This window comes from Chionomys nivalis, chromosome 19, assembly GCF_950005125.1.
Source record: "Chionomys nivalis chromosome 19, mChiNiv1.1, whole genome shotgun sequence".
NCBI lineage: Eukaryota > Metazoa > Chordata > Mammalia > Rodentia > Cricetidae > Chionomys > Chionomys nivalis.
This window is the reverse complement of record NC_080104.1, coordinates 54,035,689-54,062,148: the sequence shown is the minus strand read 5'-3', so window position 1 is coordinate 54,062,148 and position 26,460 is coordinate 54,035,689. Positions and strand designations below refer to the sequence as shown.

The 26,460-nt window shown below is 43.2% G+C and overlaps 1 protein-coding gene across 1 annotated transcript in view; it reads right to left on the bottom strand.

Moving 5' to 3' along the window:
* The window catches only part of LOC130861878 (solute carrier family 5 member 4-like), a 33,214-nt gene extending 18,780 nt beyond the window's left edge, over nucleotides 1-14,434 (bottom strand). Inside the window, exons 1-7 of the mRNA XM_057751153.1 lie at nucleotides 14,300-14,434; nucleotides 13,621-13,692; nucleotides 9,928-10,032; nucleotides 8,312-8,371; nucleotides 3,860-3,964; nucleotides 2,703-2,808; nucleotides 1,446-1,526 (exon numbers count right to left, since the gene is read on the bottom strand). Coding sequence (XP_057607136.1) covers nucleotides 1,446-1,526; nucleotides 2,703-2,808; nucleotides 3,860-3,964; nucleotides 8,312-8,371; nucleotides 9,928-10,032; nucleotides 13,621-13,692; nucleotides 14,300-14,434 — 664 coding nt within the window. The remainder of the gene's footprint in view (nucleotides 1-1,445; nucleotides 1,527-2,702; nucleotides 2,809-3,859; nucleotides 3,965-8,311; nucleotides 8,372-9,927; nucleotides 10,033-13,620; nucleotides 13,693-14,299) is intronic.
* Between the last annotated feature and the right edge of the window lie 12,026 nt (nucleotides 14,435-26,460).

Below are 26,460 nucleotides of genomic sequence, written 5' to 3'. Positions count from 1 at the left end.
TTATATGCTAATGGCTTCCCTGGAGAATTGGTCTTGCTATAGGAGAAAGGTTTTCAGAAAGCAAACTGGAGAGTTCAACATGGTGGGTATGATGTTTTTGATACTTGTGAACTTGACAAAATCTAGAATTGCCTATGGGACATCTGTCTAGGCATTGATACAATGATGGGAATTTTTTTCTGGGTATTTCACCAACAGAGAATTAGCATATTGAATCTTTTAAAAGCATAAAAGCTCCCTGATCTTGAGAGGTTCAAGAAGGTGACAATTGTGATCTTGAGGCCAGCCTAGTGAGCTTCAGGCACCTCGATCTATATAGTTAGACCATGCTTAAAAAATAAGCTCAAAAACTTCAACATTGAGAGGACAAATAATCCAGCGTGGTGGTATAAATGGGCAATGGGAGTGACCCGTTTTCAAATGAAGAATAACTGACCATTAAAAATATGACAAAATGGTTAAACATCTTAAGCCATCAGTTAAATCCAAGCCAAACTACATCAGGAATCCCTCCCACCTCTTTTAGAGTGGTTATCATTAAAAAACAAATAATAATAAATGCTGGCAACGTTTTGGGACAAGTTATAATTTTCACTATTGATATGAATGCAAATTAGTCCAGCTACTACAGAAATGAGTGAGGATGCTCTCTCCAAGGTTAAAAACAGAATGAACCACCACCTGATACAGCTATAGCACTTCTGGATAAATGCCCTTAAAAATTAATAAATATGTGTATACCATTTTATCATGGCACTATTCACAATTCTATCTAGTAGCCTAGGTGCCTGTTGCAGAACTCTGTTCCCTGGCATGACATAACTCTGTTCCCTGGCATGACATAACCATTCACATCTCGAAACACCCTATACTAACAAGGTAGATCCCACGAACATTCTCTAGTGGAGGGCAAGGGGGTTCACAGGGTAGCACACTACATGTATAAGGCACCTCTCATCCCTGAGAAAATAAACAGTTTGTGGTTGCTGGGTGAAGGGATGCATTTTCTTCAGTGGTGTAACTACTAGTAATTTGCTCATGTTACTGTAGGTAATTCCTGCCTATGTTCCTATAGGTAACCCAACTAAACTCATTGGTTCATTAAGTTAGACTTGGACGGAAACACTTTAGGAGGTTGTTACTCAGTTCCCTACTGGGTTTAATAGATACTTGTTCACATTTATGCAGGAAAAGTTTATATTACAGTGACTATCAACAGGTGAGTGGGCCTGGCACTACCAGGACTGAAGAGATTTTCTTTGTCTACCCACATTCTCTATCCACTGGAGCTGAAGGAATCACCACCTTACTCTTAACATCCCTAATAAAGGAACTATGTGATATGGAAATATGACCTAGTAAAACTGGGAGGCAATACTACAAAGCAAACAGACAAAAGCATCTCCCACAATTTACCAACACAGGGTAAAATACACTGTACTTACCAAACCCCATGAGAATTAAAGAGCCAACCAGCATGATAAAAGCCTGGATAGTGTCTGTGTAAATCACGGAGGCCAAGCCCCCTGTGGAGACAAAATCATAAACCGAGACATTTTATCCATGCATTCATATTTCTTTATCTTCAACTCTGGGCTCTCCTCTATCTCAAACACGGAAGTGAGTCAACACAGCTCCCATGTGAGCCACAAGCTTGCCTTGACATCAGTTCCTCCTAAGTGCGTATTAATGTACTTGGTTCATTTCCTCTTTCTCTTGTCTTACTGTGATTCAAAGTTCTTTGAGTTAGGGCTGAGTTCCATCTTGGTAAGTTTTTGAATATTACATAAGGGGAAAATGAGATTTTATACCCTGAAAGGTTATCGTAATTATCTATTCAATTATCCCAGTTGAGGTGGGTAGAGCCTGTCTCAAGTGTACTCACTTGAGAAATAATGACTGGCTTGAGCTTTGTAATAATGTTGTATGCAAAAAAAAAATCTTCTTTAAATTCTAGACTCTTTGGAATTTCCATCCAAAGGTGTAGATGAAGAAACAAGGATGATCTGGGAAATCAGAGGTCAGGGCCCATCGCTCATGAATCTGAAACTGTATTCATTGCAAAACAGTCACCTCCGATTATTTTGATTGTTCCCACTTTTTAATCCTTTCAAGTAAGCTAGTACAAAGTATGCCAGCTGGTTTGAAATGTATGAAATGGGTTTAATATAGTATGCATGAGACATTAGACCAACATCTAAGGGTCATGAGGATCATGAAAGTCTGTTTGGATTATTGCCACATACTTTCCACAGTCAGCTGATCCTTGCAGTTCCTCTATTTCTGTTGTGAAAACTGTGGCTCAATTATGTGATACGACTTTTTTTTTTTTTTTTGGAATTTTAGTCTCACATTGTGTTTGCCAATCTTGTGTTGGAACTGCTCCTTCATTTAAGCCTTCTTCTATATATATATCATAAGAATAATTTTAAATAGTGATTTAGGTGCCAAACACACAGCTGAGTGAGATCATAACTTCCCCAATCCATCTTTTCTCGACCAGTCCCCTTGAATCTAATGATGAGCATTCTGATGTGTTAACCAGTTGTGGTTCTGGTCCTAAGCTCTACTCCCATGGCAGCCCCAGAATGGTACCCTTGGTTTGGCTAGGTGCCAGAAGTCTAGTACCAAGGTTACTAATCACAGATTGGGGAAGGAAAAGAGAACACAATATGAATGAGTAACATAAACTGCAGACTCACCAGCAACTGTGTAAACAGCAGTGATAATCAAGAGGATGAAGATCGCCAGGTAAAGGTTCAATCCCAAAGCTATTTGAATGAATATGGCTCCTGAAAATATGCTTGACTGAAATATCAACAGTGCGGATAAGAAAGAAACATTATTTCACAAATTTGCTTTTTGTACTGCAACATTTACCTGTCCTGTTTCTAATAGACTTGTGTTAAACTGTTGAGACACCACTTTCCTAAAACAATATCCCTATAAACCATCAAACAATTTTCTCTCTCTCTTCTCTACACTGATAGTAGGTACTCAAAAGACAAGAAATTAAAGTGGATTGTTGATGTGGGATTCCCCTCTGTATGCTGTGAACACCATTGGTTAATGAAGAAATTGTCTTGGGCCTGCACAAATTAAAAGAAAGAAAAGGCAACACCAGGAACAGAACATGTGTGAACTCTGTGACACCATGAAAGACCAACCCTATGATAGTGGGTAAGCAAGAAGGAGAACCCCAGGTCAAAGACACAGAAGAAAAACTTCCTAAATCTAAAGAAAGAGACACATATCAAGGTCCAAAATTTGTACAGAATGCCAAACAGATGGGAGGAGTAAAAGGAACCCCTCCCCATGTTATATAATTGTCAAAAGACTAAATACACAGAACAAAGGAAGGATACTGAGAGCAGCAAGATAGAAAGATGAAGTCAAATATATAGACAGGCCCATTAAAAAAATAACTGGAAAGCTGTTGTACCCTGCCTAGCTTCTCTGGTGACAGAGTTGGTCTCCAGGCTTATGAAGGACAGAAGATGTGTCCTCTATTGCTGAATAACTATTAACAAGAAGCTTTGTCATATATATATATATATATATATATATATATATATATATATATGAATGAATGATATATATGTCCAATGTTCATATCTTTAATGAGAGCAGATTTATATTCTGAGGGCTCATAGGATTTTATGGTCTACACCTCTATGGATACATGGACACAGCATGTCTGAAACTCTCCTTTATCTCACTGATGCTTTGTAGAAAGACCTCAAGGAGGTCAAGTTAACTCCAGGCTGTTGAGCAAGCACACACTCCGCTTGTGACCTTATCACTCCAATCCTATCAAGCAGTGTCTGACAGCTAATATGACAGGGGGTGCTGAACTCACGGAGATTTGGATGGCCACCAAGATGAAGAGGGAGAGGACCGAGAGGCTGATCTGAAGTCTCTGCCCACCAAACCGCTTCCTGAGGTATTCTGGCATGGTCATCACCTGCAGAGAGAGACGTCAACAGAAAGTCACCTCGAACATATGTCTGCTAAGCACCTAAGGACGGTTAAGAGCTATGTATGGTGTCTTGGGAATAATCAAGTGGGGAAGGGTAGTTGAACCAAGAAGCAATCTGATGTAACTATTTTAATTTTAGACAAAATAGCCTCAAATTGAGACTAATCAGAGGAGATAGGGAAGGACACTCTGCACCAAACATTTATGCACCAAGCACAAGGACACAGAGTTTCATAAAAGAAATACTACTACATCAACAATCATAATTGACCCTAATGCAGTGATAGTGGGTAACATCAATTCCCCACTCTTACAAAGAGGCAATTGTCCAGGTAAAAACTAAACAGATAGCTCAAGCACTAAGCTCAACAATTAGTAAATGCGACCGCATGAAACAGAAAAGCTTCTGTATTGCAAAGCCACTGTCATTCAGACAAAGCCACCGCCTACAGGATGGGAAAGACCTTTACCAACCCCGTATCTGAAAGAGAGTTAGTATCTAAAATAAATAAAGAATTTTTAAAACTGAATATCAAGAAAACAAACAACCCAATTTAAAAATTGTGTACAGATATAAGCAGAGTGTTCTCAAAAGATAAAACACAAATGGCTAAGAAACACTTAAAGAAATGTTCAATGCCCAAAATCATCAAGAAAATGTAAATTAAAACTATAGCTACTATGGAAATCATTGTGGTGGCTCCTCAGGAATCTGGGAATAGATCTATCTCAAAATCCAGCTATTCCACTCTTGGGCAAGTACCCCAAGGATTCTACAGCCTACCACAGAGATCCTTGCCCATGTCCATTCATTCTCTATACATAATAGCTAGAATTCGGAAATAGCCCAAGTGTCCATCAGCTGTTGAATGGATAATAGAAATTCATTACATTTACACAATGGAATATTATTGAGCTGTTAAGAAAAAATAAATTTGCAACCTACTGATTGGGAGAAGATCTTCACCAACCCCACAACAGACAAAGGTCTGATCTCCAAAATATATAAAGAACTCAAGAAACTAGGCTTTAAAATGCTAATTAACCCAATTAAAAAATGGGGTACTGAACTGAACAGAGAATTCTCAACAGAAGAAGTTCAAATGGCCAAAAGACACTTAAGGTCATGCTCAACCTCCTTAGCAATCAGGGAAATGCAAATCAAAACAACTTTTTTTTTTTTTTTTTTTTTTGGTTTTTTGAGACAGGGTTTCTCTGTGGTTTTGGAGTCTGTCCTGGAACTAGCTCTTGTAGACCAGGCTGGTCTCGAACTCACAGAGATCCGCCTGTCTCTGCCTCCCAAGTGCTGGGATTAAAGGCGTGCGCCACCACCGCCCGGCTCAAAACAACTTTGAGATACCATCTTACACCTGTCAGAATGGCTAAAATCAAAAACACCAATGATAGCCTTTGCTGGAGAGGTTGTGGAGAAAGGGGTACACTCATCCGTTGCTGGTGGGAATGCAAACTTGTGCAACCACTTTGGAAAGCAGTGCGACGGTTTCTCAGGAAATTCGGGATCAACCTACCCCAGGATCCAGCAATACCACTCCTGGGAATATACCCAAGAGATGCTCTATCATACTACAAAAGCATCCGTTCAACTATGTTCATAGCAGCATTATTTGTAATAGCCAGAACCTGGAAACAACCTAGATGCCCTTCAATGGAAGAATGGATGAAGAAAGTGTGGAATATGTACGCATTAGAGTACTACCCAGCGGTAAAAAACAATGACATCTTGAATTTTGCGTGCAAATGGACGGAAATAGAAAACACTATCCTGAGTGTGGTAACCAGACCCAAAAAGATGAATATGGTATGTACTCATTCATTCGTGGATTCTAGCCATAAATAAAGGACTTTGAGCCTATAATTCATGATCCTAGAGAAGCTAAATAGTAAGGTGAACCCAAAGAAACATGTAGTTTTCCTCCTGGATATTGAAAGTAGACAAGATTGCCAGGCAAAAATTGAGAGCTTGGGGGTAGGGGTTGGGTGAGGGTAAGGGGAGAGGGGGAGAGAGAAGTGAGAAGGTAAGGATGGGGAGAGCTTGGGGGAATAGGACAGTTGAGATGGAGGAAGAGTGGATATGGGAGCAGGAAAGTATATATCTTAATTAAGGGAGCCATTTTAGGGTTGGCAAAAGACTGGACTCTAGAGGGGTTCCCAGGTGTCCAAGGAGATGTCCCTAGCTTGTTCCTTGAGCAGCTGAGGAGAGGGCGCCTGAACTGGCCCTATCCTATAGCCACACTGATGAATATCTTGCATATCACCATAGAACCTTCATCTGGAGATGGATGGAGATAGAGAGAGAGAGACCCACATTGGAGCACTGGACTGAACTCCCAAGGTCCAAATGAGGAGCAGAAGGAGAGAGAACATGAGCAAGGAAGTCAAGACCACGAGGGATGGGTCCACCCACTGAGACGGTGGGGCCGATCTAATGGGGACTCACCAAGGCCAGCTGGACTGGGACTGATGGAGCATGTGATCAAACAGGACTCTTGAATGTGGCTGACAAGAAGGGCTGACTGAGAAGCCAAGGACAATGGCACTGGGTTTTGATCCTACTGCATGTACTGGCTTTGTGGGAGCCTAGCCTCTTTGGATGCGCACCTTCCTAGACCTGGATGGAGGGGGGAGGACCTTGTACTTCCCACAGGGCAGGGAACCATGACTCCTCTTTGGACTGGAGAGGGAGGGGAAGAGGGGATAGGGAGAAGGGAGAGGGAAATGGGAGGAGGTGAAAATTTGTAATAATAATATAAAATTTTTTTAAAAAAGAATTTGTATTTGGACTTTTGAGCTGCTTCTAAATTGACCTCAGGTTTTGGAACCACTGCCCTAGCCTGAGTGTGTTTTACTGTGAGAAAAGCATGCTCTTTGAGAACCAGGGACGGAATTCTATGACTTGAATAATTTGTCTCTCTAAGGTTTCATGAGGTTCAGATTTGGTGCCCCACGTGACGGTGTTGGGCTTGGGCTGTCTGTACAAGGTAGGGCTCAGTGGGAAGACAGTCGGAGCGGGAGGTCCCCCAGCGGAGACGGATTCTGAATGGTGCTCATCAAGCACTTGCTTGGCTCCTTCTCCAGCAACCATTTCCTTTCCATTTCTTCACCATATTTTGATGCAGCAGCAGCCAAGGTGTTTCAGGTACCATGTGGTTTGATTACCCTGGCTGTGAGCTAAATAAAGTTGTTTTCTCTACAAAGTATTGACTTCTACCCTTTTGATAGATACATGGAATTAACTGAAACATAGATACATGGAATTAACTGAAACATAGATACATGGAATTAACTAAAACATAGGTGCATGGAATTAACTAAAACATAGATAAATGGAATTAATTAAAACATAGATACAGGGAATTAACTAAAACATACTTCAAAGGCACCTATTCCCATTCCCAAGAGGAATCATTGCTTTCCCGTTAACCCATTAACATCCCGCGGTAATCTCAGCTCGACTACTGGACGTTTCACACTTTACACCACCCTCAATTCTCATTTGCCATTAAGCCAATTGTCTCTGTCCCAGGAAGATCTCTCCTTCCAACAAAACTGTGATTTATTTTGCAGTGTCCTTGTTAAATTGCCACCCAGAGGTCACCTAATCAAGTTCATTCTCCTCTCAGATGACTGAATAGAACACAAATCTAATCATGAACTCTGAGGATCTAAAAGCCCATGCTGCTCCCTTCCCAGAGGGTGAGAGGACGCCTGTCTTTCACAATTTAACCCCTCCCCACACACATGCAACCCCACTTCTGTCTACTACCATACTTCCTGAACATGGGTGAGAGGACGCCTGTCTTTCACAATTGAACACACACAGATACGCAAGCCCGCGCGCGCATGCGTGCACTCTACCTCTGTCTCCTACCACATTTCCTGCATATACTCTCTATTTTTTAACTGACTTTCAAATAATGCAAGATCTTTCATGATGTTTAGTGTTTGTATAGCTTTCTCTATCACTCTGGGGTCTGACTTTTCCTGCCTATAAAGGTGATGCCCCTCAGGATAATGCCAGGTCATTTCTGATTCCTTCTGATGAGCCTCCCTTGGTTCTAGACTCAAGTTCCTGCACCAAGGAAAGATGGCCACAGTGGTTATTACACAGGGCCTTACAGATTCCTCACCAGTCTGAGCCACATTCTGCACTGAGCCCTTACAGGAAGGGAATGGGATTTGTGTCACCTGTATATTTTTAGCAGCAGACCAGGAGAAGGTTGGGTATTAAGTTTCACTCCTGAGATGTTAGTGAAGCAAAGCATACTGGATATAACTTCTGGCAGGCTCGTTTGAGGATGTGTAGATACTCACCCCAGCCTTGATGTAGATAGGGACAAACACCCACCCGAGAACTAGCACCATAAGCAGGGCCTGTAAGAAAGCGAGGAGAGAGTATTAAGTTAAAGAGGCATTGCTTGTGAGACCTAGACCATTGGGTAGAAAACCAGAAAAAGACTTTTTTTATATCTTGTTCCACTGAAACCATTAAGGTCTTTGGACAGCTATCTCTTCCTTCCTTACTCTGTGTTCATGACTCAGAGGCCAACACCTTCTGAGACATAGACCTTGACCCAAGACTTGAGGTAAGAGATGACCAGACGACATGGCAGAGTGGGGCATAGTTGGGTCACTAGAAAAGCATAAAGTCTTTATCACAAAGTATTGTCCTTGAATGGCAGGCAGTGAGTATTATATTCTTGAATGGCTGAAGCAATCAGAAGGATAAAGAAAATCTGGAGCTATTTGAGATTCTTGGTGCTAATCTTACTTTCCAAGACAAAATAACAGCAGAGACACAGTAATTAATACATGGTGTTTGCAGGTTCTTGATAGTAAAATTGTTGCTTTAACAACCATGTGAGGCAACTACTTTATGCAGTAATACTTATAGAGGGAGAAACTTCACCTCATCTCGTAGAGATTAGGCAAGCACAGTTGATGTGGGATTCCCCTCTTTGTGCTGTGAATATGTTTTCTTGCCACTGGTTAATAAAGAAACTGCTTTGTATATGGCAGGGCAGAATAGAGCAAGGTGGGAAATCCAAGCAGAGACAGAGGAGGAAAGAAGACAGAGTCAGGCAGACACCATGCAGCCACCCAAGAAGCAAGAGGTAATAAACCACGAGCCTCATGGGAAAATATAAAATAATAGAAATGGATTAATTTAAGGCATAAGAGCTAGTTAGGTATACGCCTGAATCATTGGCCAAACAGTGTTGTAATTAATATAGCTTTGTGTGATTATTCGGGTCTGGGCAGCCGAGAAACTAAAGTGTAGTCTCCATCTACATACAGTGTCACAGGTTAATTGAGGCCAGCTGAGTTATCTGCAGTCCATGAGCCACACCGAAGAGGGCCATCTGAACGTGACTACAGAGACAAAGTCCACAGCACTATCAGAATCACACTCTGGCCAAAGAGCGTATCTGGAGGCTGGGTGTAGACTAGAGGCCCTCATGCTACTAATGTAAAATTAGGACACAAATATAACAAGGGAAGAACAAAGGTATTTATGATGATTTGCAGTCAGTCCTAAGTCCGTTCAGGGATGAGCTGTCTAAACTTTGTCCATAATCGGATTTTCTTCTATACTGGTGTCATCCCCTCACCAGTATGCATACTACAAAACACTGGGGGGAAGATAAGCTCAAGTTCCTGCAGCACGTGCCAAGTTCTGCCCCTCATCTATGTGGCACGTCCTCCCAAAGCCACCCCTCAGTATGCTGTGCAGATTCTCTCCCGATGTTTTCTACACTCCCGAGTTCATTTGGAAGTTCCTCATGAGGCAGAACCATTGCTTTTGTATTTTATATAGTAGATTCCTAAATACAGGGTCCAGGAAGGGGAAAGAAAATTAGGAGTGCATTTGATCGATGGGGAAGTGAAAGTGGATGTTAGCTCATAGAAGAGCCTTCGACTCTCCTTACGTTCCATTCCACCGCTGCAATAGCAATCCCTGAAGCTGCTCCCGTTCCAGCCAGGCCCACAAAATGGTTGCTGCCAATGTTGCTGGCAAAGAGAGAGGCACCCATCTGCAATGCAAGAGAACAGAGTGTGGCTGAAGCTAAAAGAGCCAAAGTAGAGCTATTGATACAGACAGAGGATGCTGTGTTTCAATCACTTCTTAGAACAGGATTCCCAAACCAAATGCAGTTCATGATCTAAAAGTGTGTGTGTGTGTGTGTGTGTGTGTGTGTGTGTGTGTGTGTGTGATTTGGGGGGAGTCTTTCTGTTCTACTGAACAGAAGACATAATATATGAGGCAGAAGGAAACCAGATGTTTACATAGGATACATCACTGAATTTCAATGGAAAATACCCTCCAATGATTTCCTTTAAACATTGCCTTGCAGGGACTAGAGAGATGATTCCATGGATAAAGCACATTTGGTGAAAGGTTAAGGACCCTACTTAAGATCCCAGAACCCAGCAAATCCAGGAAGTTGTGGCTGCCACCTTAGTCTCAGAACTCAGGGGTAGAAATTGAGACTTTCTGGGTCAAGCTGGGTTTAGTTAGAACCGGTTCAGGGAGATATCTTGTCTAAACCAACAAAGCAGAGAGTGGTCCAGAAAGAACCCAATGTCAACTGCAGGCCCCTACATGAGGATACACCCGTATAAATGCAGAACTTCATACACACATGTACCCACACATATGCAGTCACGCTTCCACACACATCCCGAACACCGCACACATACACAGGGTAAAACTATCACCTTGTGTGTTGGGTCTGGTGGCATATACATGAAAACCAAGTGGGTGGGAGGCTGAAGTAAGAGGATCGCAAGTTCAAAGCTAGCCTCCACTGTACAGAAGACCCTCCTTCACAAAATAAAAATAAAACAAAAAGCAGGTGACTCTGCCAGGTACAGCAGTGCATGCCTCTGGGTCAGTACTTGACTGGGGGGGGGGCAGGAGCACTGAGTCTGAGACCAGCTTAGAAATTAGTTTCAGAGACCCTATCTCAAATCAAAAAAAAAAAAAGAAGAAGAATAAGCAAAACATCTCTTTTAAAAAAGAAGAGCCAGGCAGTGGTGGTGCATGCCTTTAATTCTTGCACTCAGGAGGCAGAGAAAGATGGATCTCTGAGCTCAAGTCCAGCCTGGTCTACAGAGTGAGTTCCAGGACAGCCAGGGTTTTACTAGAGAGACACTGTCTCAAAAAAAGAAAAAAGATGCCGGGCGGTGGTGGCGCACACCTTTAATCCCAGCACTCGGGAGGCAGAGGCAGGTGGATCTCTGTGAGTTCAAGACCAGCCTGGTCTATAAGAGCTAGTTCCAGGACAGGCTCCAAAACTACAGAGAAACCCTGTCTCGAAAAAAAAAAACCAAAAAAAAAAAAAGAGGATGAGAAAGAAGAAATTCTACCACCCAATCTCTAAGGCACTTTTTCTACTTGAGAAGTCCTAAAGACTTCATTGGTCCATTGACTGCTAATTGTCATAGGGTCTGAATTTCTTTTCACACAAGTTTAAATAATTTACTTCATTTTGTTTTAGTTTTGTTAGATTGTGTCTATCTAGAATTTATCTTTTCTTCTAGATGTCCCTGATGTGGGATTTCCCTCTGTATGCTGTGGTTACCATTAATGAATAAAGAAACTGTTTTGGACCTATAACACAGCAGAATTTAGCTAGGCCAAGAAAACTAAGCTGAATGCTGGGAAAAAGGAGGGTGGAGTCAGAGAGAAGCCATGGAGCCACCAGAGACAGATGCTGAGAACTTTACCTGGTAAGACACAGCCATGTGGCAATATACAGGTTAATAGAAATGGGTTAAATTAATATGTAAGAATTAGCCAATAAGAAGCTAGAGCTAATGGACCAAGCAGTGATTTAATTAATACAGTTTCTGTGTGATTATTTCAGGGCTAAGCAGCCAGGGCTAACTAGCGGTCTCCTCCTACATTTCCCAGCATGTGGGAGTCTTATGAATCCCTTGAATTGTCTAAGTGTTTGTGATAAGACTGGCTTTGACTCTTTATCTGTGATCTGTTTTGGTGAAAGCCTCATGGGCTGCTGTTTGGGTAAAATGTTCTGTAGACAGCTATTAGGTTCACTGAATTATTGTATTGTTTGACTGTAGAGTTTCCAAGTTTTCCCCTATGGCCTGCCTCTTGGTGAGGAGGCATTCTTGCATGGCGCAGAACAAGCCTAAGCCCTCATCAACACAACAGATTGAGGAATGTGATTTAAGGATTTTGAATGGCTAAATTGTTTTAAACCCTCAAGAGTGATGGTATTGGGGGGAAAGGGAAAGTAAAGGTTTCTTTGCCATAAACGGATCTGTTGGAAGACAACCAAGCTCCCTTGCTTAACACAGCACCTTCCATGCTGTGGTGCCAGGATTGGGTTGTTGGAGATTACACTGCCCGTGAACCCTAACATGTTTACAGTTTTGCCTCCCAGATGAGCTTATTGAGTGCTGCCTCAGAGGTACTTTGATGTTTCTGCCAATATACTTCTAAATAAGCCTCTTTGACCCACTGCCAGCCCTCGTAAGAGTTTTAGGACTTAAATCAGTCTTAAGGACCTCATACTCCAGAATGAGGGAATCCCCACCCAGCCTCCCAGCCTGGGACGCTCTTGTCAGTTGCCTTCCTTTCTGTGGCGTTGCCTGCAGGTCTTAAGCTGCAAATGCTAAGAGCGGTCTTGTGAGAGGCCATGGATGAACACCAAACTTTATTCTGCAAAATTGGTGTTTGAGACCTTGAAGTGCTGTGTCTATTCCCACTCTTTCAGCCGTCTCCACATCCCTCTTTCTATTCAGCTGCCTGGATGAAATGGAGATACGCTGCCGCTTTGGGGCTAGCTAATGCTGACAGGTTTGGGGAAGGCAGTGTCTAACAGCCTGTCAAAAATGAAAGTCTGTTTTGTACTTGCAGCAAGCCAGGTCTTTCTCAATCCCCGTCTCCTCTCATCCTATGTAAACAAGTAAACAGATTTTGATAGAGTCCCAGTCCTGGGGACCTGCTACATACAGAATCCAGCTCTAACACTTTCTAAGGTCAGAGAGGAAGATACAGCCTCTTGCAATGGAAATCTAGCCAAAATAGTTACACATTAAAAAGCAGGAAGGTCAAAGCCACAGAGAAACCCTGTCTTGAAAAACCAAAAAAAAAAAGAAAAAAAAGAAAAAAAAAAAAAGCAGGAAGGTAAGAGTCAAAAGGGATGGCCATGAACACCATCACAGGGGCACAGCATACTATCAGAGACTGTATACAACATAAGGGCTCACCAGAAAAATGTGGCAGGTCAGGAATGATAGGGGACTTATCTGGACATGGAAAGAGAAGCAGAGTGAACGAATTCAGACACAGGACTGAATTAGCACAGGACTGGGAACAAAGGAAGAGGGTGTAGAGCTAGTAAGAAGCCAAGGCAGAAGGTTCTTGGTAATACTCCTGAAGGAAAAACACGGGGAGAGCTCAACGGGGCCTCCTAGAGGCAAGGCTGAGCCTCTCAGGTGATGGCACTCCAGTTTCTCTATTATAGGCCACAACCATGATGTCAAGGATTTCAGAAAGATGCCACCAGCACATCTTTAACTATTAATATTCCCAATGGGAACACAGAGAGTGAATGAATGAATTTATCTCCAGAAACCTCCGGCCCACTTACCGGCCACCAAGCCACATCTCGGCCAGCCAGGAAGAAGCCTCCAACAGTGCCTCTGTTGCTTTTCACCATGGCCTGAGTAGGAGGGAAGAAAAGAGAGGATAAACAGCAGCAGGTACAGCGCAGAGCTCCATTTACACTGGCCAGGGTGCTAGCAGGAGTGAACTGTCAGCATTGTTGCACGGACCATGTCTCAATGGAATTCACGGGCCAGGAGGATTTTAAGAAAGCATTCTCTCTGCAGAGCAGCCACTGACTGTCAGTTGTGAACACAGCCTGAGGGGCTGTGCTGTGTTGGGTGAATATCTGCATCATAGACTTCAGTACTGAAAACAAATGAAGAGAACACTAATGGTTCCAATGGTCTCCTCACCAAGTCAGAAATTCAGACAATAAGAGGAAATAAAGAAGGTGAGATAGTATGTTTTCCCCCTTTCTCCAGGTAGTGGAGATAAATCAGAGTAAGTCTGCTGTTCTCAGTCCTCCCTCTATTCAAATAATCGTGTTGCCTTAAAAATGAGCCCACCCAGCACTACCACATGCCAGAAAATGATTCAGATCCAACAACGACGTCCGTAACAATCTATTGTCGCCTCCGTTTATCACGACACACGTCTTCCATTCCAGGACACTGTGCCCCGAGCCCGGTGCCCACCCAGAAGCCTGCATGGTTCCCACATACCCACAGCCCAACAGCTAGCACGACTATGAAGTAGATGACAATGACGGAGATGTCAGCTGCATTCTGAATGCGCTGAGACATCGCAGGAGGCTCCTGGGTCTGAGTCGCAGCAGCAGGACTTAATGTACTAGCCATGGCTTCAGGTGGTTCTGTCCCCTTCCCAGGGAAGACGTTTATGTTTATGTAGGCGCTGGATTAATGATCAATCCTCAGACAAACGGAGCAAGATATCAGAGCTGATCTTGAACACATGGACCTTAAACCTCTCCTGTGTGCCCCTGTTTGGGGACCTTGGCCCTTCAGCAGTCAATGTCCTTGGTAGTGTGTAAGAGTAAGTGATAAAAGTGAGAAATGGGTTACACATCAGAAGTGATGAGCCGAGTGTTCATCGATGAAAAAGACAGCACATTCAAGACTGGACAGGTTCAGCTGCAGACAAGGGAAAGAGCAAGGCAGGGAGCCAAACAGGGAAGATGTAAGGAAAGACAGAGCAGGACAGAAGGACTGAGAAAAGTTTCCTTTTAAAACACAAAAATTCTCTATGGTGAAAAACGTCATCTCTTGAAAATAAGATTAATTTCCCAGGCGGTGGTGGCGTACATCTTTAATCCCAGCACTCGGAGGCAGAGGCAGGCGGATCTCTGTGAATTCAAGGCCAGCCTGGTTTACAAGAGCTAGTTCCAGGACAAGCTCCAAAACTACAGAGAAACCTTGTCTCAAACAAAACAAAACAAAACAAAATAAATAAGGTTAATTCTTTATTTCAAGGTTTCCAAAGCCTTTATTTCTCTGGGGCTTATAATTTGAATGAAGTTGATGTCACAGTTCAAGACTGTGGTGTTGTGGGATTCTGATCAAAGAGATGGGACTCCAGGGCTTCTTTAGGAAAGAGCTTTTATTTATGCTACCACACTGGGCAGAGTCCCGGATCAAAAGAACCAAATGACAAGTACAGTATAATAAGGCTTTTAAAGTGTGATTTTGCTACTTCATCTCCCACACCTGATAACTTATAATTTTATTGGCTATTTTAAAATCTCAAGGTATGATTCTGTAGATGGCCGGGATGTGGAGGAAGAGGGGGCTACTTGAGCCATGTAGCAAGGTCTCCTATATGCATTTTGGCAGATACTAGGCCACATGGTAGCTGTGTTTTTCTTCTTTCAAGGTTTCTGGAAAGGAAAATGACCTTCATAGGCTCATAGGGAGCAGCAACTTTAGGAGGTGTGGCCTTATTGGAGTAGGTATGGCTTTCTTAGAGGAAGTGTGTCACTAGGGGGTGGGCTTTGAGGTCTCAGAAGCTCAAGCCCAGGCTCAGTGTTCACAATCACACTGCAGATCAAGATACAGAACCCTCAGCTCCTTCTTTGGCACCATGTCTGCCTCCATGCCACCATGCTTCCCACCATATGATAACGGACTAAACTTCTGAAGCTGCAAGCCTGCACCCAATTAAATGTTTTCCTATGTAAGAGTTGCTGTGGTCATAATGTCTCCTCATAGCAATAAAACTAAAGCTAAGACAGAAGTTGGTACCAGGGGCTGGGGTTTTGTTGTGATAGGCCTCACCATGCTTCTCTTTGGAGGAATGTGGAGGATGGGACTTTGGATTAGAAAAACAGTTGAATACTTTAAGTGGGGCTAAATGGACCGTACTAGTAGGAACATGGAAGACAGATGCACTGTGGGTGTTTTGAACTGTGGGGACCTGTCTCAAATGGTTTCAGAGGAGAGTTGTTGGGAGTTGTGAAGCCCCAGATCCTGAATTTCTTGTAAACAACTTGTAATGCTTGCAGCTGCTCTGAGCACGAGACCCTCAGGAGTTCCTGATGGCAGGGGAGTGGTTTCTGGTGCGTTTGACTGGGACGTGGATATCAGTTAAGGATCCCTATGTAAGCTGCCCCTGAACACAATAAAGGGGGCATTCTTGTTTCAAGGATGACCCGTGTCTCTGTCTGAGTGTCTTTGTGTGTTCCAATCTCCAGCCCCTTGCCCGGTTCACGATCTGTATGGCAGCGCATAGAGCCCAGATGGGCACGGTGTGCTACAAAGAATGTTAGCATGTCGCTTAGAGATATTTCTTGTGATATTTTGGCCAAGAATGTGACTGTTTTCTGCCCTTTTCAGAAAAGTCTGCCTTAGGCTAAATTGAAGATTGTTAGATTAGCTGGGTTGGCAGAGGAAATCTCAAAACAGCCTAGTGTAGACTCTGCCGTTTGGTTATTAGCGTTCACTCTTATTCAGATCTATAAAGAAATGGAGCAAGCTGAGCAAGGAAAAAGAGAAAATGTACAATTGAGGGAAAAAGAGGAACCAGGCAGTGGAATAGAATTAAATCCTGTGCTCAAGGGGATAAACAGATTAAAGAAAAGCCTGGTGTTAAATGGAGTAGAAGGAGTAGCGTCCTCAGGACAACACTCCACCCAGCCAAGTTTCCAGCTTGTGAAAAAAAATTAAAGAACACTTTAGGTCCAGAAGTGGTGGTACAGGTCTTTAATCCCAGCACTCAGTAGATAGAGGCAAAAAGATTTCTGAGTTCCAAGCCAGACTGAGCAAGTTCCAGGACAGCCAAGTTTAGGCAGTAAAAGAAACCATCAGAACCAGAAAGTTGAAGATATAATTGAACAAGGAGGCCATTTTCAAGCCCCAGGAAGCAGCAGAACTTGGCAGCTTCGGTCACATGGTTCTGGCTTTAGAGTCAGGATAGAAGAAAGGAGTTATGGAATCTCCCTTCTCAACTAAGTAAGGAAAGCCGCTAAGGCCAGGATGTGTCAGGGATGTCCCTGCATGAAGGCCTAGAGAGGCCATTGTGTGAAACTGTGAAGCTGAAGCTTGGATTGGCTTGGAAACTCTAAGATGCTGGAAATGCCAGAGCCGTGAGATATCTCCCAAGGAAAATTGCCAACAGGAAGTGGAACCAGCCCAAGAGAAGGAAGTGCATTGCTGTTAACAAAAATGAAAAAAGAAATATGAAAAGTTCTTTGACGTCTGACATGGAGATACAGAGTTTGAAGTTTCCCCAGCTGGTTTTCTGTCTTGCTTTGGTCCAGTATTTTCTCACTATCCTCCCTTTCCTCCCTTTTGGAATGGAATAAAATATTTGTAAACCAAATCTGAGAACATATCAAAAGATCATTTACCATGATCAAGTAGACTCTAGCCCAGAAATACAGGAATAGTTCAACAATAAACAAACAGATAAATAAAAAATAAGTTTGGTTTTTTTTTTTTTTTTTTTTTTTTTTTTTTTTTTTTTTTTGGTTTTTCGAGACAGGGTTTCTCTGTGGTTTTGGAGCCTGTCCTGGAACTAGCTCTTGTAGACCAGGCTGGTCTCGAACTCACAGAGATCCGCCTGCCTCTGCCTCCCGAGTGCTGGGATTAAAGGCGTGCACCACCACCGCCCAGCAAAAAAAAAAATAAGTTTTTTAAAAACAAGCCGGGCGGTGGTGGCGCACGCCTTTAATCCCAGCACCTGGGAGGCAGAGGCAGGCGGATCTCTGTGAGTTCGAGACCAGCCTGGTCTACAAGAGCTAGTTCCAGGACAGGCTCCAAAACCACAGAGAAACCCTGTCTCGAAAAAAAAACCAAAAAAAAAAAAAAATAAATAAATAAAAATAAAAACAAACAAACTACACTTTATTAAGATGGAAAACCTAAAAGAAATGGAAAAATTTCTAGTTTCAGCCAAACCACCAAAACTAAACCAAGAAGTCAGCAGCCTAAACAGACCCTAACAAATGAGGAGACTGAAATAGTAAGAAAAGACCTTCCGGAAAACAACAAACAAAACCCACGGATTCACAGCACAGTTCTACCAGATTACAATTCCAGATGTACTATAGAGGGAAAAAAATACTTATTTACATTTTCAGAAAGATATAATTAAATGCCATGGGTATTTAGGGTAAAAACATGTCCCTCTACCATCTTTGAAAATTAAAATATATATTACAGAGACATAGTAATAAAAACAATAAGATACTGGCACAAAGACAGACATGTAGGCCAATGGAACAAAACTGAAGAGTCAAAAATGAACACCTGTAACTTCATCCATCTAATATTTGACAAAGATGCCAGAAACATAAGATGGAGAAAATAAAAATATCTTCAACAGATAGTGCTGTGAAAACAGGAAGCCCATGTGTAGAAGTGAAATTAGGCCCATATCTATCACCTTGCACACCATATGGATCAAAGACCTAAATGTGAAACACTGGAACTGTAAGAAGAAAACATAGACCATACCCTACGTGATATAGGTACAGAAAGGGCTTTCTGACTAGGACTCCATTTGCCCATTAAGGCCAACAGTTGACAAGTGAGGCCTCAGAAAATCAAAAAGCTTCTGCCCAGATAAAGAAACAACTAACTGGGTGAAGAGGAAGCCCACAGAATGGGACAGAATCTTTGCCAGGTATATATCTGACAGAGGACTAATATACAGGATATATAAAGAACTTAAAAAAAACCACAAGGAATCAAAAAAAAAAAAGCAATCCATTTTTCATTCTAGATCCTTTCAGAAAACGGATGTAGAACCTGAACAGAGTTCTCAAAAGAAGAAAAATATGGGCACGAAACATCTCAAAGAATGTCCATTGCCCCTAGTAGTTAAGGAAATGCAATTCAAAACAACTTTAAGGTTTCATCTTTCCTCAATTAAAATGGCAAAAATCAACAAGGCAAGCCGCAACAGATGCTGGAGGGAACCCTCATTCACTGTTGATGGGATTGAAAACTGGTGCAGCCACTATGGGTATCTGTGTGGAGAACCCTCAAAACGCTAAAAATGAATCTGCCGTGTGATTCAGATAGGCCATTCCTTAGCACAGGCCAAAGGACTCAACATCCTCCTCCACAGGTGCTTGCTCAGACGTGTTCATTGCTGCTCTATTCATAATGGCTGGGAACTGGAAACACCCTCGATGCCCTTCAACCAGCGGATGGGAAGCAAACACGTGGTACACGTGCACTGTGTAATGCTATCCAGCTGTAAAGAAAAATAAAATCAGGAACCTTGCAGGCACATGGATGGAACCAGAAAAGACCATATTGAGGGAGGTAACGCAGGTTCCCCAAAACAGACACCACATATTCTCTCACCGTGACTTGAGGCACTGTATTAAAGGGTCGAAAGGGTCGCAGCATTAGGGAGATTGAGAACCACTGCTCTAAGGGAATTCTCATTTAATCATCGGCAATTTCTCAGCAGAAACCAAAACGACCAGAAAATTACATGAAGACACATTCCAGGTCCCAAACTGGTGGGGAGGTGGGGGTGGAGGGTGAGGGTGAGGGGTGGGGGGTGAGGGGTGGGAGTGGGGGGTGGGGGAGTACTCTACAGTAAAGGTCTTCTTTATGAGTGAGAAATGCTTTCCAAATAAACAAAAACTGAAGAACTTAACCACTGACAGCCTAGACTTCAGAGAAATGCCTAAAAAGACAAAGAAATGTGGCATTTAGAAGTAAAAGGATAATAAATACCATCATAAAAACACAAAAGTATAAAACATGCCTGAATTTTTATTTTGAGAGAGATGGGAGGAAGAACATGAAGTTAGTGGGTAAGGAGGTGGGAAGGGTCAGGGAGAAGTTGGGAGAGGAGGAAGACATGATCAAAATATATTGTATTTTAAAAAGGTAAAATGGCATAAATCTTTAAAGACCCAATAGTTGAGTAGGTTCACCAAACAGAGAGAGAAAGGGAACCAAGGAGAAGTTACCAACAGGGAGTCAACAAACCGTGAGAAGGAGCAATAGAGGGAAGAGGGATGGAACGGTACTAGAAACAAAATAAAATAAATTTGCAGAAAATAAAGAACACTGGGACTGGAATATGCCCATACCTATCAGTAACGATCCTGAAAGATTTCCGAAGCCAGCTGGTTGATGGGACACTGTCTCCATGTGTTAGCATGCGTGAGAAGCGGTCAGTTACTGAAGTGTAGGCTCTATTCCGAACAGGCAAAGAGAGGGGATCTTCAGAAATCATGAGAAAGGTGAAAAGGGGGCTGAAAAACAGAGAAAATGGAAAGAGCAAGCAGGCAATAAAAAATGAAAAAGCAGTTCATGGCTTCAGTTCTTGCCCTGCTGAAATCCTCAGAGTAAGCTCCCCAGTCACCCTGGCGAAGAAAGAGTGACCGTCCCAGCGTCAGTAAAAGCTCACGGTCCCCGCCAAGTCTTTCAGTTACACATTTGGTGTAACAGAGCAGCGCTGGAGATGAAATCAACTTCTTTACTCTCCATATTTCAAAAAGGCTGGTTTGCTATCACTACTCTGGGATCGTCACAAATTCAAGGAGCCTAGGGGCACAGTCTTTATTTATAGGTGACCACACACAGTAACTGTGGAGGTGGAGACGAGTGGAGACTTAGAAGCACGGGTGGCGGGAGGTGCAGGCTGCAGAGAGCTTGGCTTATGCCTGTCCTGACGTCTGAAATGAGCGATCAGCTGTAATCCCCTGGAGCCTGGTAGCCTCTGCTCCACCACCGTTAGACCGCTCAGGCTGAGGGGCTTCAATGACTCAGGGTCTGTCACCGGTGTAATTGAGAACTGACACAGCCCTTACCTCCTCGGCCTCCTTCCGTCCGCGGGGTTTCTGCTAGGTGGGATCTGAAAGCCTCAGGCTGGTTCTTCATGGAGATCGATAGTCTCTTTTCCTCACTCCTCGGCACCCTCAGAGCATACACCCTGTGGCTTGGACGTCAGTCACCCCGTGGTATTCAAAGTGATGGAAGAGCCGGGCGGTGGTGGCGCACGCCTTTAATCCCAGCACTCGGGAGGCAGAGGCAGGCGGATCTCTGTGAGTTCGAGACCAGCCTGGTCTACAAGAGCTAGTTCCAGGACAGGCTCCAAAACCACAGAGAAACCCTGTCTCGAAAAACCAAAAAAAAAAAAAAAAAAAAAAAAAAAAAAAAAAAAAAAAAAAAAAAAAAAAAGTGATGGAAGAGCATCAGGGCTCACGGGCTGCAATGCCAGAAGCAGCCAGCAGAGGCTGCTGCTACATAAACAATAAGTTGGTGGGTGGGGGAGGGGATGAACCTTGACCGGTCTAGGCTCAGAACTGGTCTCTGGTAGAAGAGACAAGAAACTTTTACGACAATCAACTGTTCTCTACATGTCTATTTCGTGACACTGAGTTTAACCAGGGTTGTCTGATTTGATCATGGATTTGGAGCTATCCCCTGGGGCCCAGTGGGCTCAGAATACTACCCAACAGGGCAGCTTGAGAGTTCTTCGACCCAGAACCTATCAATGGCCAACAGTTCCGCAGTCATGGGTAAGGCTCTACAAGCTCCCCTACTTCCGTGAATGTTGACAAGTCCTATCACGTTGTAAGCCTAGTACAGGAAACTGCTTGTTGTAGTTCATGACCGTGGCAATTCTAAGAATCTAGAGAGAGCAAAATCTTTTTAAACTTATCTGAGGCCGGGCGGTGGTGGCGCACGCCTTTAATCCCAGCACCTGGGAGGCAGAGGCAGGCGGATCTCTCTGAGTTCGAGACCAGCCTGGTCTACAAGAGCTAGTTCCAGGACAGGCTCCAAAACCATAGAGAAACCCTGTCTCGAAAAACCAAAAAAAAAAAAAAAAAAACTTATCTAGGAATTTTGTATATGAGACCTATTTTCGTCCAGCCCTCCTTTTCTCCATCCCAACTCACCCAGCATCTGCGCCCCCCTCCTGGATTCATAACCTCTTCTTCAATTAAAGTATAAAAACGCAGTTGGAATCTATATTCTATAGTAACAACACATCAGTAATATGTTTTCCTCTAGGACCTAGGACCTCTCCAGCCATGAGTTCATGGCTAGGTTTATAGTACTAGGCATGAGTTCCTGATACATGAATGGGCATTAGGCCCAAATAAACAATTATGGATTATACCCAAGATGAAAGTTCCATTAATGTATTGTTGAAGGAAGGATATTGCATTGATCCATCCATGGTTCTTGGGCTTTTATGTGTGTGTACGTGCATGTGTGCCCATGTGCACACACGCACATTGTTATTTTGCCTGCATGTATGCCTGAGTATGCCCCACTCTCCAGGACCTTACCAGTGGGCTAGAACAGAGGGGCCCCTCCACAACTCCCTAGCTTTTCTGGCCAGCCAGCTGGGAATTCTACAGGGGAAGGTTAGTGTGCTACACTATATTTTTAGGCGGTTAGTAAAGGTTTATTTTCAGTAAAATTATGAATAGGGCACAGATTGTTTAAATCAGTGTCTGCCTTTTTCCTCCCAGCAGGCAATCTAGCGGAAGCTTTTGATCAGATAGCATGTACACCAGATGCTGCAGTTTACACAGGCCTAGGTCTGGAGCTAGATTTATCGCTCTGAGCGAAGAAGAGACCCACACCTCTAAATTATCAGTTCCGGGCTGTGCTGTTATCAGCTGTTCGATCGTGGGTGTTGTGGGTCTTTCTCTGGGTTGCAGGTAATTATCTCTTCTGCTGTCTTGAGAGTCCAGAACTAAAATCACCAGTAAACTGAGGTGAAAGTGAGCATAAGGAGTTAAGAATCTTTTAAGGGAGGTAAAACCAGAGCAGCAGCTTGGCAGGAAGTAATTCTGTGTCCTTGGAGATCTGTGAGTATCTTAGGTGGAATGCTCTACGCCTGGACCCTAAGCACTGGCCAAATGTGTGCTGGGTAAAGATAATTGCAGGAAGGCCGATCTCTGCGTTTACCTCGGAGCGAGGAACAAAGGCCTGGCAGTGGGAAACTGTTCTGAACTAGGGAATTAATTTCAGTTATACAGGGCGCCAGCCTCGACAAAAATACCTTTCTCCAGAGTGGAGGGGTGGGAATTTAGAAGTATAGTAAAGAATATAAAGACGCGAATGAAAATAATAAAACACAGAAACATATAGGGTAGTATCGGGAGAGAATTCCAGTGAGTACTGAAAATTTGCCCACGTTTAATTTCCAACTGCTTAATACACCCCTGACCCCAAAAGGTAGGAGTAAACCAAAAGGCTGCATTAACAGACAAACTGTAAGTCACAGCCGTACATTCATCGCTCACGCCCTAGACTCCTGCCTTAGACCAAACACTCTATAGGCAAACCACTCCTTGGGTGGAATCCCAAGCTATTTCCATAAAGGGAACTGGAACTTAGTTGGAGCCTTAGACTTTTGTTTGAGGTGGGAACAAACGAATTCCCTATTCCAGGAACACAAGGTCTGGCAACTAGTCACACCTGTTGACAATAACCTTGAGAAAGCAGAATTCTCTGATTAACTTCTAAGGTAGGAGCACAATAACCTTGAAGGAACTAGAAATAAGTCCCAACTCTCTGACCTTGGCCTTTTTGGGCCTCCACAATAGATTTACATAGATTCACAGAATTCATTTTTATCCAAAAGTTTATGCCCTTTGATCAACATCTCTTTCAAAAGTTTATAATTTATGAAAGCTTGGACTTCATTGGATATTAAGTGAAGCCCCAATGAATTTATATCACATGTCTATAAAACAAATTTGCCTTCTTCTAAGCACATGTTCCAGGACAATTTCTCCTTATCAGTTGTTTCTGTGGGATAAACTTCCTTACATAGCCATATTTACAAATATTTGTAATACATTTGTACATTTGCCTTGTGTATATTCTACCCCCTGAAAAGGGAATATAAATGTGATAACAATGAATGAATTAAAAAGCTTGACATTTTCTTTAATGGTAATCTGTACCCTCATATTCATATATTCATTCTCTCCTCTCTCTGTCCTCTTGAAAGACTTGGATAAATCCAGACCCCTCTAGCAGAAAAAATAGAGCAAAAAATCTAAGCAGGAGAGAAGAATCAAAAATCTAGATTGATAGGTTCAGTGACTCTGTTTCAAAAACTAGCTGAAGATAAAGTTAGATTATAATCTTGAGAAACAGGGAGTTACCCCCTTGTGATTATCACTGGTATTTTCAGAATTTTTCAATGATCACTGGTATTTTTGGAATTTTCCAATGATGCCCTCTTTACCCCCTTTGGATGGTTTCTTCCCTTAAATACTCCTTCTCCCAGCTACTCGGGGTTGAACTCTCTACCCCTGTGTGGGAAATGAGTTTTGGCCCCAGTGCACTTGTTCCTGTCCTGTCAATAAACCTCGTGTGATTGCAGCAAGGACAGTCCCTCCTGAGTTCCTGAGGGGTCGTGTTATCCCAAGACTTGAGTGAGAGTCTCTCTGCTCTGGAGGTCTTTCACCCTCAATCCCAGAGAGGTTATGTGGCTCATTTATATTCACACAATCTATTAGTGGGCAGGGTTTGGACATCAATCCACACTTTTCCAGTTCCACATAGTTGCCTTCAGACAAAAACCTCATGGCTCATCCTTAGTGTGGATTTCAATATTTAACTCTAACAGAAGCAAATGGATTGGGGTACTATATTATAATATGTTTAGAAAGAGAGAGAGAGAGAGAGAGAGAGAGAGAGAGAGAGAGAGAGAGAGAAAAGACAGTCTGTCATGAGCCACCTTTTGGGGGTAACTTTTGCTGTGATCCTAGCCATGTTGGGTTGGTATGTGTCAGGGTAGAGGCATGAGGATTAGAAATGTTAGGTAGGAGGAACAGAGACACAGGACAGTACCAGGAGGGCAACTGGTGCTGAATTTTCTGAGTTCTGAGTTTCTGCATTTACTTTTCATACACTTTTATACCCCAGTACCAAAAGAGGGTACTATTCCCTCTGGCAATAGACTGCTTTAACATGACACAAAGGACAACCAGAACAGCTGTTTGCTTTAATACTTTGAGACATCAAGCCATTAATTCCAGAGTAAAGCATATGTTGTTTGGAGCAGTGAACACACCCTAGACCAAGTATCCTGCAGGCAGCCACTCCCTAAGTCAGTCCTCCTATTTCAATAAAAGGAGAGGAAGTATGCTTGAATTCTCTGACCTTTGGTCAGGGTGGAATGGATCCTTATCTATGGGCCATCTTAATGTCCAAAACACCAAGTAGCCACACCCTACTTGTTTTGTAGCCATGCCTGTTTTCAACAGCATTAAAAGAGCAAAGATAAGTTCAAACTCTCTGACCTTCAGACAAAGTGGAATTGTAATGGATTAAGTAAAAATGCTGTGGATCCCCGAGATCCACATGGCTGCAGCAGCAGAAATGCTGCAGGTCCCCAAGCAAACAGCAGCAGTGGGCAGTGGGTTCCTGAAAGCAGCCAGTCCCAGGCAGGGAAGGCACGGTCTCCTGAGCGGCTGCAGCAGGCCACATGTCCCAGGCAGGGAGCCATGTGGTAGATGAGAGACCTCGATGGGGCAGCCAGTCCCACTTGGAGAGACAAACAGATGGGCATGCCATGAGACCATGCTGCCGCAGGTCTCAGAAGGCAGCTGGTCCCAGGCAGGGAGGCACACAGTAAGCGAGAGACAGATAGGCACACCATGTAGAGTGAGGTTGGATATTTATTTAGTGGGTTATGGAAGGGAAGGGGAGAAAGGAGAAGAGCAGAGAGGCAGAGAGGGAGAGAAAGAGAAACAAAGGGGGGAAGGGGAGAAGTGGGGAGAGACAGAAGCTGCCTCTTTGAAAGGGAGATGGAAACGAGAGAAGGGACTCAGGCTGGAAGCTGAAGATCAGCTTGCCTCAGCTGACAGGGGAGGGAATGGGCATGGCTTGTCTCTCAAAGGGACAGGACAGATCATTACAGGAATAGGCTTGCATTTTGGGGTCTCCACACAGTCTGTACCATTATCATGTACTGTACTAGGACTAAATGACTTTTTCTTTTTGTTTTCGTTTTTGTTTTGAGACAGGGTTTCTCTGTAGCTTTGGAGCCTGTCCTGGAACTAGCTCTTGTAAACCAGGCTGGCCTTGAACTCACAGAGATCCACCTGCCTCTGCCTCCCAAGTGCTGGGATTAAAGGCATGTGCCACCACCGCCTGGCTAAATGACTTTTTCAAAAGACCATAGATGCTTGAAACACACATAGGAGGCACTCTCCCTTCCACCCCTACTGCCAACACTATACCTACCAGCCTATCTCCAAACCCTAGCTCCTATACTGGACTTGTCTATTAAGTCCAACTTCCCCTCTCTCATGAGGGATGTCCAAGAAAATATAAATATGTAGCTGAGCAAAACCAAAAAGGCAATCCAAGATTTGAAATCTGAATTCAGTAAAAAAAAATTACAGAGAACTCAAGTAGAA